Raw genomic sequence first — 14,265 nt, 5'->3', positions numbered from 1 at the left:
CCAATTCTACAAGGCCCTTGGGTGCACTCAGAGGTAGGTTTAGATCCTGAGGGCAGAAAGCGATGACCAGGAACACCATTAGGGCCCACCTGTGGCTGGGATCTCTGGCCTCTCCCCCTGCCTGCCGCAGGACTCCACAGCTTCGGGGGATATCGAACTCCAGGGCTGGGGTAGGCAGAGGGGCAGCCACCCCTGTTGGAGGGCGCCTGGGAGGGGCTGGGGCAGAGAAGTAGGGCCTGCACTGCCCCTCCTTCCCCTGGGGCATCCCACCCCCACGCCTGCTGATAAGGAGAAGGGGAGGGAACGAAAAACTCATCCTGGCCCTTCACTAGAGGTTTTGCCTATCTGCTCCCTGCTCTTACACAAATGAACACAAATGAACGCGTCGGCCGCTCTCACTCGGGCCTCGCTGGGACCCTGGTCAGGGCCCTTGCTGCCTGTCCCACCCCCTTCCCAGATTCACTGCAGTGACACAGATCTCAGAAGTGTTCACCTTCACACCTGGAAGACTCCTTCCCCACCCCTGGCCCAGTCCCAAACCCCTTCCTTCTGCCCACAGGCCCTGCTCCTCCCATGGGCCCCACCCAGTGCCACCCCAACCCCTGATGGGCCCTCTGTCCTCAGGCCAGGCCTCTTCCCCACTCCTCCATCAGCCAGGCCCTGGAGGCCAGCTCAGGTGCAGCTCCGAGCTCCAGTCAGGGAGGGCATTTGGATGGTGGGAACTTCTGACACGTTGTCTGCAGGTGGAGCCCATTTACACTCTCTGAACTTATAGGGTCGCTGAGTCGGAATCAACTGCATGGCGACGGGTTTTTTTTTTTTGGACATGACACAGCAGTGTTCTGCTAACCGATAGGCTGAAGGTTCGAGTCCACCCAGAGGCCCCTCAGAAGACAGTCCTGGTGATCTGCTTCTGAAAACCAGGCTTCGGACTTGGTTGGAATGGCTCAGTAGTTGCCGACGTAAATGAAAGCAGTGTATGAATTGCATAGAAACCAAAACTGTTGCCCATGGGACTCTGATCTGAGGAGAAAGCAAAGGGAGCCCTGGTGGCTCAGTGGTTAAGAGCTCGGCTGCTAAACAAAAGGTCAGCTCTTTGAATCCACCATCTGCTCTTTGGAAGCCCTATGGAGCAGTTCTACTCTGTCTCCTGTAGGGTCGCTGTGAATTTGAGCTGGAATTGACTCAACAGTTTTTTTTTTGGAGGAAGCAACTAGCAGTGCCCCTCTCAAAGATGGCGGCTGACTGCACCATTTTTAATGTGTGTCCACACAATCTCCCGCATCAGGCTCCTGTAACTTTCAGGACCCATGAGGGAGACTGGATTATTGGCAGGACTGTAGAGAGCAACACACGTTCAGAGCAGCGTGGTCAGCCTCTGAGCTGGGCATCCCTGTCTGTTTCCTACTCAGTTCAGAATCCTGCAGGCAGCAGATCTGGTTTCTGTACCATGGGTACACTGCTCTCATTTACCCTGGAAATTACCGGACGAGTTCAAAGCCCTGCTGAAAATCCTATGGAGCAGAGTTCTACTGTGACACACATGGGGGCACCATGATCAGAATCGACTAGTAACGGGGGCTTGTGTTACCCTGAAGGGGTTGGCTACTTTGTCTAGAAACACGGTGGGTCAGGGCTGGAGGCAGCTTCAGTCTGTGTAGGTCCCTGTTGTGTTAAGGGTTGGGGAGGGAATGGGCCCAAGCACCCAGGACGCCTGGGGTTACTCTCCGGACTTTTCACCAGGTACCTCCTCAGGTAGGGTTCCACCTCAGCCTCTCCAGGCCCAGCGGGAGGGCAGAAGCTCTCCTCAGGTGGGCCCCCAGTCCTCGGGCAGAGCCGGTCTCTCCGGTTTTACAGCTGATAACTCTGACAGAATCCAGAAAGCAATGACTGAATGCCCTGGAAAGTGACAGGGGAGGACACCAAAGCTTGAAAAATGACCCTGGGATGTGTGGGATGCTTTTGGTCGTTTTTCTCTCCCAGATTTGACCTGAGGGAGGCCCTATCTCTGGAGCCACACAGCAGGCCCCAGGGCAAGGACTCCAAGAGAGGAGGGTAGGGGCCCTGTTATCCTCTCTCTTTCCTCTTACACTTGTCCCTGGGAGTGGCCCAAGTTGGGTGGACATGTGAGATATCATCGCAGTTGACTAAAAGTCTGAGGGAACCCATCTTTCTGGATAGAGAAATCAAGCAAAGGGGCCCTGTCAAGGGATCTAGAAGGTGATGGAGAATCCAGAGGGATATACGTGTCCCACAGAATCCCACCCCAGAGTGCAGAGTGACAAGTGTGTCCCACAGAATCCTGCCCCAGAATCCAGAGGGATATATGTGTCCCACAAAATCCCACCCCAGAGTCCAGAGAGACATACATGTCCCACAGAATCCCACCCCAGAGTCCAGCGGGACATGTGTCCCACAGAATCCCACCCCAGAGTCCAGAGAGACATACGTGTCCCACAGAATCCCACCCCAGAGTCCAGCGGGACACACATGTCCCACAGAATCCCACCCGAGTGCAGAGTGACAAGTGTGTCCCACAGAATCCTGCCCCTAGAGCCCACGGGGACAAGTGTGTCCTACATAATATATATCAAAATCCATTATTTCAAAACAACATTTCAGAAATGCTCCTTGGCTCAGCATGGCTTCCACTATGAAAACACAGTATCAACAAAAAATTCAAAGCAGAAAATAATTGGGTCATAAAAGGGTTATGTGACAGAATTTAACGCAGCGGTTAGAACCATGCTCCGTAAAGCAAAGGCAAATACTCTTGAAATGAACAGACAACTACAAGTCCTCAGCAGAGATATCAAAATGCCAGAAAGGAACCAAATGGAAATTTTGGAACTTAAATTCACAGTACATGAATCAGAAAACTCCCTGGGTAGGCTCAGTAGCAGAATGGAGTTGATAGAGGGTGAGTCAGTGAACTCGATCAATCACTAGAAGTTATGAAAACCTGAAGAACAGAGAGAAAGAAGTATGAAAAAAGATAGAGAAACCTCAGGGACACCTGGAATGATATCAAAAGGCCTAACGCTCATGCCATTGGGGTCTTAGAAGGGGAAAGAAATTGGTGCAGAAAAAGTATTTGAAGAGGCAATGGCAAAGTACTCCCCAAATTTGGTGACAGACAAGATCACAATTCAGGCACCTCAGGAAACCCCAGACAGGGCCTCCCCATCCAGGCCGTGGTGGGCCCGAAGGAGACTGAGCAGAAAGCTCCAGCACAGAGCTCCCCGGGGCCTGTCCTCAGCACCCCGTAATGGTCGGCCAGCACCCCGTAAACGGCCCCTCCCACAGCGCCGTAGAAGGCGGGCAGGTTGGGGAGGTGAGGGGGAAACCAGCACAGTGCAAGTACAAATTCAAAAATCTTAATTTATTGTAGACTCTTTTCTCATTTGTGCCGTAATTCCAGTGTTTTGAACATTAATAAATATACATTTGTTAAAAAAAAAAACCTCCAGTGTCTAATCTCTCTCATAAAGTTTTAGGTCATAAAAATAGGTTTAAATTCTTTGTCTTAAGAAGATGGACAGTTTTTTTTTTTTTTTTTGGTAACGGTTCTGACCCAATTGAAGCACTAACGAGGGGCAGAGTCCAGTTGTAAGAGGTCCTACCTAAACGGAGTGTTCAAAGACTCAGAAGTAGGAGAACTCCCTTTCTACTCAGAAAACGCCTCAGTGGTAAACAGTGACAGAGACCACGCACCCGCACAGCACTGTGAAGGCACTTGTGATTCACCCCGGCATGAGGACCTTGGGGTCAGATTTCACTACCTGTTGAGTGTTCGCCCGTTTCCCGATCCACTTTTCCTCTCGTGTGATCATTCGGCAACGACGTTCGCATTTTCATCGGAATGAAAGGTGAAAAGTCCACGGTATGACCGTGTTTGCATCTTACTGAGCTTTTGCCATATTTTACGGCTGCAAGCAGCTGTGCCGATCGTTTATTTGGACACCTCATTTGAGGAACAAAGGTAACACTGAAATAGAATGTGTCTGAATGACTGCGGGCCCCGTGCCACAGCCCGCGGGCCACTCTGCTGGTGCCCACGGGGGGGCAGTCCCAGCTGGTCCGCGGTGCGCGTCTCCAAGGCAGTGTGGTCACCGCTGAAAAGCCTGGCTCCGGTTTTGTCCCTCTGCACAATTGGCCATTTGAAGTAAAATGAAATAATTGGTCAGACCCTGGGGATGGGACTCAAGCCCGCCCACAGATCCCCGGCGTCTAGGAGAGCTGGGAAGTTGGCAGGAAGAACTGTGACACCCGGGGGACCCAGGCCTCTGTCAGAGTCGGGAACACATGAACAGGAGGAGAGGGACAAAGGAATTGACTGGGCAGGGCTCCAGGGAGGCCTTAGGGCCTGAGAGCTAACTGGCGAAGGGGGGGTCAGGGAGGACCGGTGGTGAATCACAGCCCTGCAGTAACCCACGCAGGGGCGGCTGGAGCCGGGAGCAAACACACTGACAAAGTCGCCACGGGTGCAGGAGGCTGCCCTGAATGCCTGCGTGTTCTCAGCCACCGGCCACCGTCGGCACCAGGGACTTCCATCTGACGACCCTGACGCACCTCACGCTTTTGATTGGCTGAGATGCTGGCGGTTGTATCCGTGTGCACCCGACTCAGGGATGACTGTGCAATCTTATATAAAAACAGTGAGCAGTCGACCCACAACGTCTCCGTGTTAACCATCAGTACAGGCATGAAACACGCAGCCTTCGCCGTCTCAGCATCCTGTACCAGTCTGTAAGCATCTACGCCTCCTCGTCACGGCAGAGCCGTTTAAGACAGGTGGTGCCCTGCAGAGGGCTGGCGAGGCTGCTGCCGTGGGCCTGACAACCACACAGGCGGACGGACTCTGGTCCTTGGCCTGCCCTGTACCCCTGCGCCCTGGCAGGTGTCGGCCTGCCCGGGTGGCCCCCCTGCTGTGAGCTTCTGGCTGGGCCAGCGGCACAGCGGTGGCTCTGTTGCGTCTGAAGACACATCTCCCTTGAGCCTGTGGCCTTTGGCACTTGTCACAGGGTCCGATGAGCCCGAGCCCCTGCAGTGGAGGAAGGTCCCGGGGCTGCCAGTCCAGGAGCCCCACGCCCAGGGCCCACCTCACTTGAAGGGCAGTGCCCCCTGGGCTCCAGGGTCGAGGACACGCTGCACAGACGCCATGTGGAGTGATGGACTCGCCTCACGGTTTCCTGATGGTTCAAATTGAAGTTTCGTTACTGCCTCTGTTCACGGGAAGAAGCCGGAAGGGTCAGTGAGGAGCCATGCCATGGGGAGGAGGGTGACAGCTGGGCTCCACGGAGGGCAGGGCTGGGGGAGCAAGACCATGGACGCCCAGCACATAGGGAAGGTCAGTGGGGATGGCGCAGCTGCCCACTGAGCCATGCAGAGGGGGACAAAGGGGCTCCACGGAGGGCAGGGGCAGGGTGAGCATGTGACCGCTGATACCTGGTGCACTGGAGGGCCGGGCCGACGTGTTTCCCCACCCACCAGCCCCAGCACACAGGAAGCATCAAGGTTGGAAGCCAAACATCCTCAGTTGGCCCTTAGGAGGCAGGTCCGAAGGTCTGGCCTGTTCACTCCCAGGGATGTGAGCCAGGAGGGGTGCAGGGAGAGGTCACCCCTGCAGCTAGGTCTCAGGGGCACTCCAGAGGTGTGGCTACTCCAGTCCCCATGGGGCCTGCGGGTGGTGTCCGTCCCACCTCACCTGAGCTGAATCCCCTCCCCGGCACGCCTTCCCCCCACTGGGGGGAGGGTGGACACCTGGGCTCCACCAAGGGCAAGCAAGACCACAGCCACCCAGCACATGGGAGGGTCACTCGAGGGTCACTCACTCAGAGTCAGCGCCATTGGCCTGGGCGCTCCCCGCCCGCACATGCATGGCCACCCCGTTGAGGTGCTCACGCACAGGCTCCCGGGGTGGTGGGCTCTTGACCGTGACGTCACAGTCTGTGGGGGTTCGCAGTCCCCCATCGTTGGAGCCCAGGGAGGATGTTGGCGAGGAGCCGGCGCTCTGGTCCCCGCTGGCCAGCTTCTCCCGCAGCCGGGTCTTCAGGGTCTTCTCAGTTAGTGGGGGTGGGTAGGTGACCTTGTTTTTCAAGATGCCTGGGCCGGGGAGATGGGTGGTCACTTCTAGGCAGAAGTGAAGGGTGGGGCCAGCTCGGAGACAGATTGGTCTCTGCAGGTCTGGACCAGGCTTTGGCCACTGTTGGTGTCCCCCCCCCCAACTCTGCCGCTCATGGTTCTCAGGTCCCAGGTGCCCTCCTCCAGGTGCTGCACCCAACCCCCAGCCCCCCACCCTCAGGATGAGGAACTGCCCCTGGGGCCCCCAGCTGCTAAGGATGAGGGACCAGCTCTGGCTCCCAGCCCGCAGGGGGCACGCGCCCGGCACCTTTCCTCTGCTCCACAGGCGGGTTGGGCAGTGGGCCGGCTGGCCGTTCCTCCTGGTGCAGCTCCACGCTGACCTTGGTCTCCACCTTCAGGCGGGGCTTCTTGCCCGGCTCCTCCCCATCACTCCCGTCTGGCCAGTCGGCTGCGATGTGGTTGGCTGCAGGGTCCACTGAAGCAAGAGCAGAGGGCCGGGCACTGCTTACCGGTCCGCCCCCAAAGGGCTCCAGGCCCTTCCTCCCTCCCTCCCTCCCTTGGCTGTGAGCACGGTCCAGTCGGCCACTCCCAGACCTCCAGGCCTGGCAGAGCTGCACCCTGTGGGGGTAGAAACTGAGGCCTGCGAGGAAAGGTCCTGACTGTGGGGGCCTATGGCTGCGGCTCCCCCACTTCAACCCCAGTACCCTGTAGCCTCACGAGGGCTTCCTGCTGGACAGCCAGGTGGGGCCAGCTTTGCCCACCACCCCCTGTCCTGGTAGTGAAGACCCACAGAGAGCAAGGCCCCCTCCCCGTCTGTGCTCCATGAGCAGCATGAGGAGGGCGGGCCCCCCGGGGAGAGCCACCACCCCAGCTGTCTCCTGTGTTGCTGCAGCTCTGCCAGGCACATCCTGGGAGGCAGTGACCCAGCCCCGGGCCGACCCCCATGGCCAGGAGAGGCCGGGTCCCCCCAAGCCCTCGTGCCTGCCTGCTCACCTTTGGGGGTGCTGTGGGCAGGGCCATGGGTGCGGGCCTGGGGCGTGACGGGGTCCCACTGGTCTTCAGCCTCCACGCCTTCATCCTCACTGTCTGAGGAGTGCGAGGAGGCATAGGAGCTGCTCTGCTCGTCCAGGGACAGCTCGCTGTCTGAGTCTGAGTCACGGCCTGTGGGCAGACGGGGGGATGAAGGCTCAGGCCCAGGGGGTCCTGGCCATGTCTGGAGGAAGCCACTGGGCTTGGGGCTTTGGGGGTAGTCAGGCCCCTGTGGACCCTCTGTTATGGAATGAACTGTGTCCCCTCCGCCCCCCCAAAAATAGGTGTTGTAAATCCTAATCCCCAAAAGCGTGGCAGTTCAAATCCACCAGCAGCTCCTGGGAAACCCTATGGGACAGTTCTACTCTGTCGTGCAGGGTAGCTATGAGTCAGAATTGACTTGACGACAGCTGGCTTGGTCTTTGGGCTTTTTATACCTGTGGATGTGATCCTGTTTGGGAACGAGGCCATGTCAGGGCAGGGTGAGTCCTACATCTAATCACGTCTGAGGTGTAAGGAGCACACACACAGAAAGCAAGCATACATACGGGGGAAGAGGACGCTATCGGATGAGGACGGAGGCAGATGCCTCTACACCCAGTACGCCAAGGGCTGCTGGCAGCTACTAGGGCTGAAATAGACAAGGAAAGACCTCCCCCCGAGCTGGTGTCCTGAATTCCAACTTCCAGCCCCTAGAACTGTGAGAAAACAAATGTCTGCTCTTTAAAGCCTCCCCTTGTGGTATTTCTGGTAATAGCAGCACCAGAAGACTCAGACATCCCTTGAGAGTGATGGTGGCCTCTGACCACCCTCCGAGGCTGTGGGAGCCCCTTCCAGGGAACCGTACCGTGCGCCTTCTTGGTGCTTCTGTGGACAAAGGCCGCGTCTGGCTCCCCATGGCTGCCCCGCGCCAGCCCCGAGGACACGCTGAGTTTCTGGATACCTTCATCCCTAGAGAGGATGGGGGCTCAGCACCACCGCTCCGAGGGGTGGCTGCTGCTGCCGCCCGACATTACTGAGCACCTGCTGCATGGGCCGGGGGGAAGGCCCTTGGGGTGCCGGAAGGTTCTCTGCAATGCCCCGATCTGTATTCTGACTGACAGCAATGGACAGACAAGAGCAAGGTGCCCCCGGCTTGTGGGACATGTGTCGCGGGACTCCCACCCAGCCCCAGGCAGACACCTGACCTGAGGGTGCTGTCCAGGGAGGCGGTGGACTCGCCCAGGGCCGTGCGGTACAGGTCGGGCTCCTCGCCGAGCGTGTTGCTGCAGTTGAGGGAGCGCTGGGGAGGGACGCCTGGTTGTTGGCTGAGCCCCTGCACCAGGTGGCCTTGACAGCCAAGTGCCCACAGCAGGCGTGACCCCAAAATGCCAGCTCCCGACTGCTCGCCCACCCCACTCAACCTGGGGGAGGATGGCCTCGGTTTCTGGCTCGAGGGTCCTTGCCTGGCAGCCCCCAGTACTCTGGGGTGCCCCTGTGTCGAGGGCCACTCGGCTGGTAGGTATGGCCAGCCCACCCTCAGAGGGGCTCATCCTGCTCCCTGGCCCCGCAGGTGGTGTCCCAGTAACCCTACCGTTAGCAGGGTGGCCCTCGTGGCGCCTGAGTCATCCGGGTGCAACTTCTTGCCAGCGAGCACCCCCTTCAGGTGCTTCCGGACCTCCCTGTTGAACACGCAGTGGAACAAGAGGACGAACAGACCCTGGAGGGTGGAGGGGTAGTTGGGCACAGGCCTCAGGAGACGCAGTCAGGTGGCATGAGCAGTGGGACCATGTGCCCCGAGGATGCCGCAGCACAGCCCCCCACGTGTGGAGGCCGTGAGCACAGGGCCAGCCCTGCTGGTGTGGGCCAGAGATGCCCCTGAGCCCAAGCCAGCCTCCCCTCCTGAGGGGTTTTGTTTAGCTCAGGGCTGGATGGAGTGGTCAGGGCGCTGGAGTCACAGCCCCCGGGACCCTTTTCCACAGCCCACAGGCCCTCAACCTCTGGGTGCCCTCAGATGTGAATGTCCAACACTCCACCCAGGGGGCACAGCTGCCATGGTTCACCGTCCCCAAATACGGTGGGGAGGAGGGACAGCCCTGTGCTTGCCAAGCATAGGGCTGTTCTGACTGCACCAGGGTTGTAAGGATGGGCCCAGGAGGCTGGGGACAGGCTTCCTGTGTGGGTGGTGGGCTCGGCCATCACCATCCCCCTATGTCGGAATGTCCGGACACAAGGTGTGGCCCGCCTGTCCTGGGGCGGTGAGGATGCAGCTCCTGGATCCCTGGGAGCCTCTTGGCCACCCCACCCAGCAGCGCAGACAGCCCCGCCCAGCCTACCTGTAAGCAGCTGAAGACAGCAAAGAGGTAGTGAAAGACCAGCGCATCGCGGTTCACAGCCAGCAGCCCCAGCAGCCAGGTGGCACTGACGAGAAGCAGCAGCAGGAAGGCCGTCCTCAGCAGGGAGCTGGTGGGGGGTGTAAACTCAGTGTCCTCCCTCCCACCACCCACGCCCCTCCCTTCTGCCTCAGTTTCCCCAACTGTAAGGGGGGGTGGTAATGCTACACCTCTCAAGGGGCTGTGTAGGGATGGAAGGTGTTAATCAGAGTTGAGGGCTTGGACAAGGTGCTGGGCCCAGGGCCTCCCGGCCGCTCCTCTCTCCCTCCTCCACCACATATAGGCCAAGGGGTCTTGGCCCGGGCCCACCTTGGCTGGCTGCACGCAGGCCCCGCGTGGCCCACCCCTGCCAGTTAGGCTTTGCGCCAGCTTACATGACTCCTTTTCTCTCGTAGTAATGGTGCTTTCTTTGGCAGGAAACCTTGGCGGACAGGACAAAAATAACTGTATTGATCTGGGGGGAAGAAAAAAAAACAGGTGGCACCTTGTCTTGCTGAGTGGAGCCTTCAAAAGCCAAGCTTTCCCGAAGACTCTCCCTCCCATGTCCCCGGTGGCTGTCCTTGTGGTCCCTGGGCCTGTGGACAAGGCTGTCCCCGGCTGGGTGCGGGGCAGGCTCGTGGTGGACACGAAGTGAAGCTAGACCCAAGGATCTGCAGACGAGGCTGGACACCGACCTGGCAGCTTCAGTGACCACTACGGCCAGGCCTGCCCCTTCCTGCCCAGCCGCAGGATGGCCTAGGTGACAGAGGCCAGCTGAGGCCCCTGAGAGGCTCCCCGAGAGGCCCCGGGTTCCCACATCCCCAAGTCACAGGGACGCCTGGCACTCACAATTATCACAGCCCCGATGGGCCCAGCAAAGCTCCAGATGAGAGTGTCACGCAGGGACAGCCAGCAGAAGTCAGGGTTCCCGTAGCCCTGGGGGTCCAGACCCACTGCCAGTCCTGGACACAGCAGAGAGGTGGACAGAGTGAGGGTCCCACCCAGGCAGGGCCCAGGGACCAGGGATTGTCCTCAGAGGGACGTCGGAGGATAAGGGACCCCACACAGGTCCCTCCAGGCAAGGTCCCTCTGGTGTCAAATCACAGGACTGCCCATGTGGGCCTGGGCAGGCAGGCGGGGAGAGTGGCTATACGGGAGGCCCTGCTGAGGAAACCAGAGATGAACAGAGAGGCACTGGACGGGGCTGTGAGGGTGGCAGGGAGCACTTGGGGCCATGCAGGCCAGGATGTCGGGACCGAGTGAGCTGGAGGCTATGTGTGTGAGAATGTGCACACATACGTGCAGACACACGTGCTCACACACACCGACACATACCACACACATGCTCACACACGCACACATGATCACACACACAATGCTCATGCACACACGCTCACACGCACCCAGACACACACAATGCCCACACACACACTCAACACACCCACACACACACAATGCTCCACACACACACATGCTCACACATGCCCACAGAGACACACAGTCACACAATGCCCACACATGCCCACAGAGACACACACACACATACACACACTCACACAGACCCAGAGACACACACAGTCACACAGGAGAGCCGGCCCACCAGCACAAAGTACATGCAGATGGTATCAAGCAGCAACGCCATCGTAAATCCCAGGGGTGTTCTTCCTGGTAACCGTGAAGACCCGACAGGACGGCTGTCTGTGCAGAGCCGTCTGTCTGCACGATGATGCTGGGGTGCTCCTGCATCACAGACCTTGTTTAGGGAAACAAGTGCAGGTGTGACCTGCCGCCCCATGCCAGCCCCCCTCGGCTCAGTCCCCCACCCCGGCCTCCCCCAACTTTGGCCTGGATTGTTCTGTGACCTCCTCACGGTTCTCCGTGTTCAAATCCCAAAGCTGAGGTCTCCCTGTGCTCTAAGTTCCCTCCCTGCCCTGTGGTTTCCCCCGGCCTGAGGAGATGTGGTGGCCTCCTTGGTCTTCAGGGCCCCACAGCATTGCCGTGGCTCTGGGGACACTGCTCCAACCCCGCCTCCATGCCCCCAGGTCAGGGCTCTGGGTGCGCAACCCCCACCCCCAACATGGCCAGGCCTAGCTCAAAAGGCGCTTCCTTTGGGCAGCCTTCCAGCCTCCCCCATCCCAAGTTCCCAAGCCCACCCTCATGGAAGTCTCGTGGATGAACCTACTGTCTCCTGCGCTGTTCCCGATGCTTGTCCCCCCCGGTGGGGGCGCCTTGTGAGGACAGAGCCCAGGTGTAAATGAAGCCTCGGAGGGTGAGCCAATGAACAAAGGCGTGCATGGCTGTCATGGAGTATTCAGCAAGCGAGCCTGATGGGTCGTGGGAGGTACACCGGCAAACAGAGGGCCCATGGGAACCTCCGTCCTCACCCAGGTCACTGCCATGCAGCACCAGAGCCGGGAGCAGTTCCCACGGCCCCAGGACAGGGCCAGTGCAGCCCCAGGGGGCCCCCGCTTTGCAGCCACAGTGCTGACATCAATCACCGCATAGGCTCTGGGGACGGGCTCCACCCTGTCCGGGGGATGCCCTGGAGACTGCACAGGATGGGGCCCCTGGGAGGCCAAGGCTAGAACTCAAACTACAGCCTTGTCTGGACACAAGGGCGAGGAAGGCCTGTGGGAAGCAGTCAGGTCAGGAAGAAGGCAGACCTGGTGCAGATGAGGCCTCGCCCCGCCTGGCGGCTGTGACCAGCCTGGCGGCTGTGACCAGCCAACACCGTTGCCTCAGCCTGCACTTCCCGGCGTCACTTAAGTCCTCTTGCAAGAGACTTCGGTGTTTAAAAAAATGTTCCTTCAGCAAGCGGGAAATGTGGACTGTCTGAATTTAGATTCCAAAGCCACCTCAAGAGGCAGCGGCCTTCCAAGGTGTGTGGTGTGTGGAGGGGATCTCGGCCCGGATTGGGGTGGAGAAAGAGATCTCGGGGCGGGGGGGCAGGGACACACACGACAGACACCCGCAGGGTTAGCTGCTTCATGTAAAAGTGTTCTCGATACTTGGACGGAAGACACCACCTAATGGAGCATGTCTCCCTCTTTTGTTTTTTTCTTCTGACCCCGCCCACCTGGCCCGGTGGGGGCCCTCTGCTGCGTCTTCCCTCCTGTCTGGCCCCCCAGGTAGAACTTCGCGCGGTGGGGGCTGCGCATCACCTGTGCCCACAATGGCGGCCTGTGGCCAGTGAACGTTTGTGAAGTGGACGTTGAAAGGCATCTGTCTGAGCAACTCTGGGACATGAGGGGCACCCCACCCCAGGCCTGCTTCCCAAATGCCCCATGGGACCGGCAAGTGAGCTGTTCACTCATCCACACGTCCAGGGCCCCCTTTATGCCAAGCTCTGTGCCTGGCTGGGGACAGGCCGGTGGGAACAGAAGCCTCTGTTCTCATGAGTCTCCCTCCTAGGGACAGTTAAAGGTAAGGTACAAAACACTAGCCTCAAGTCCAGCCTGTGGCAGGTGCCACCGAAGGTGTGCTTGTACGTTCCAGGGACAGAGCCTGCGATTGTGAAGAGAAGACCCAGAATGCTCCGACTGGGGGGCTCTGTGTGGGGTGAGGCCCCTGCGGCCTCTGAGGTGGGATTTCCCGGAACTAAGCGGCGTCTGTGATTCCCTCTGCAGAGCCCCTTCCTGCCCACCTCATGGGGACATCCCCTGCTACGAGGGCCTCTGATGTGCCCGACCCCCTCCCTGACTGTGGCCCCTTGGGGTCCCCACCCAGGACTGAGGCTAACCTGTGAGAAGCAGGCTAGCTGTGGCCTGTGGCCGAGGGCAAGCCCTTGCCCATCACCGAGTCCCCTGCACTGGGGACCCTGGGTGCCCCCACTGGTCTAGGAGTGTGGGAAGCGGAGAGGGGACACCTGGGACACCCCTCCCCACTATCTACAGACCCTCCAGCTCCTTGAGACGGAGAGGGGGAGGCCGAGGGTGCTCTTTTAGGAACACCCCAAATGGGGACGGTACGGACTTAGGTCTAACAGATCTGAGTTCACTGGGGCTGTGGGAAACACAGAGCAAAAGTTTAAATCTCTCGTGTATGAAATCAGCAAATAATTTTGATTTTACTTCTTCATTTCTCTTCACAGAAGTTGAGGTAAATAAATTGAGCTATTTGGTTCCCAAGCTTAATTTTCTAATTAAAAAAAAGAAGCCAAAATATTAGAGGCATGTTATGAATTGAATTGTGTCCTCCAAAAAGATATGTTGAAGTCCTAACCCCGGCACCTGTGAATGTGACCTCATCGGGAAATAGGGTCTTTGAAGATGTTATCAGTTAGGTTAACACGGCAGTAGGGTGGGTCCTAATTCAATACACGCGGTGTCCTTACTAAAGAGGAGAGGCCACGCCTGCCTACCAGCCCACGAGGATGTGAGGACACCAGTCCCGCGCAGCTGTGAGAGCCAGAGTGAACCTGAGGCCAACCCACCACTGCACCAGGGTGGCTGCTGGACAGGGCCCTGGGGCAGCAAGGCCTCCACCCAGGGCCTCCAGCCTCAGGCTCTGTGTCTGGATCCCTGAAACACTGGGACAACCGAGAAGAAGGGGGTTCAGCTTTTCCTTTTGTGGCGAGAAGTGCATATCTGTCCTGGCAGAGATCAAATGTTCACTTTCTGATATTCAGCAAGAAGTGTGCTGAGGAAGACCTGCTGTTCTGTTCCTTCATTCACCCACCCATCCATGCTCCCTTCCTCCATCCCCCCATCTATTCATCCCTCTTCCATCCATGCTCCCCTCCTCCATCCATCCATCTACCCAACCAACCATCTATCATCCTATTCATCCATCCTTCCTCCAT

General features: G+C 58.5%; 2 protein-coding genes across 8 annotated transcripts in view; one reads left to right on the top strand and one right to left on the bottom strand.

The window, feature by feature from the left end:
• The window catches only part of TRMU (tRNA mitochondrial 2-thiouridylase), a 39,103-nt gene extending 35,696 nt beyond the window's left edge, over positions 1-3,407 (top strand). For 2 of the 6 annotated variants that reach the window (XM_064283366.1, XM_064283368.1), the window contains one exon: positions 1,413-3,389. In XM_064283366.1, the coding sequence (XP_064139436.1) occupies positions 1,413-1,558 (146 nt within the window). In that variant the 3' untranslated portion in view covers positions 1,559-3,389. Of the gene's footprint in view, positions 1-1,412 lie in introns of all 6 variants that reach the window. The other 4 variants (XM_064283369.1, XM_064283362.1, XM_064283365.1 and 1 more) reach the window with 4 other exon arrangements.
• Positions 3,368-14,265, bottom strand: part of CELSR1 (cadherin EGF LAG seven-pass G-type receptor 1) — a 197,580-nt gene continuing 186,682 nt past the window's right edge. The window contains exons 26-35 of one of the 2 annotated variants that reach the window (XM_064283360.1): positions 10,314-10,426; positions 9,860-9,939; positions 9,429-9,555; positions 8,687-8,812; positions 8,301-8,395; positions 7,961-8,064; positions 7,078-7,245; positions 6,392-6,559; positions 5,835-6,105; positions 3,368-5,225 (exon numbers count right to left, since the gene is read on the bottom strand). In XM_064283360.1, coding sequence (XP_064139430.1) covers positions 5,201-5,225; positions 5,835-6,105; positions 6,392-6,559; positions 7,078-7,245; positions 7,961-8,064; positions 8,301-8,395; positions 8,687-8,812; positions 9,429-9,555; positions 9,860-9,939; positions 10,314-10,426 — 1,277 coding nt within the window. In that variant the 3' untranslated portion in view covers positions 3,368-5,200. The remainder of the gene's footprint in view (positions 5,226-5,834; positions 6,106-6,391; positions 6,560-7,077; positions 7,246-7,960; positions 8,065-8,300; positions 8,396-8,686; positions 8,813-9,428; positions 9,556-9,859; positions 9,940-10,313; positions 10,427-14,265) is intronic. The other variant, XM_064283361.1, reaches the window with a different exon arrangement.

The sequence above is a fragment of the Loxodonta africana genome, chromosome 4, assembly GCF_030014295.1.
Source record: "Loxodonta africana isolate mLoxAfr1 chromosome 4, mLoxAfr1.hap2, whole genome shotgun sequence".
Classification (NCBI taxonomy): domain Eukaryota; kingdom Metazoa; phylum Chordata; class Mammalia; order Proboscidea; family Elephantidae; genus Loxodonta; species Loxodonta africana.
The sequence above is the reverse complement of the archived record's forward strand: the minus strand, read 5'-3'. Positions and strand labels throughout refer to the sequence as shown.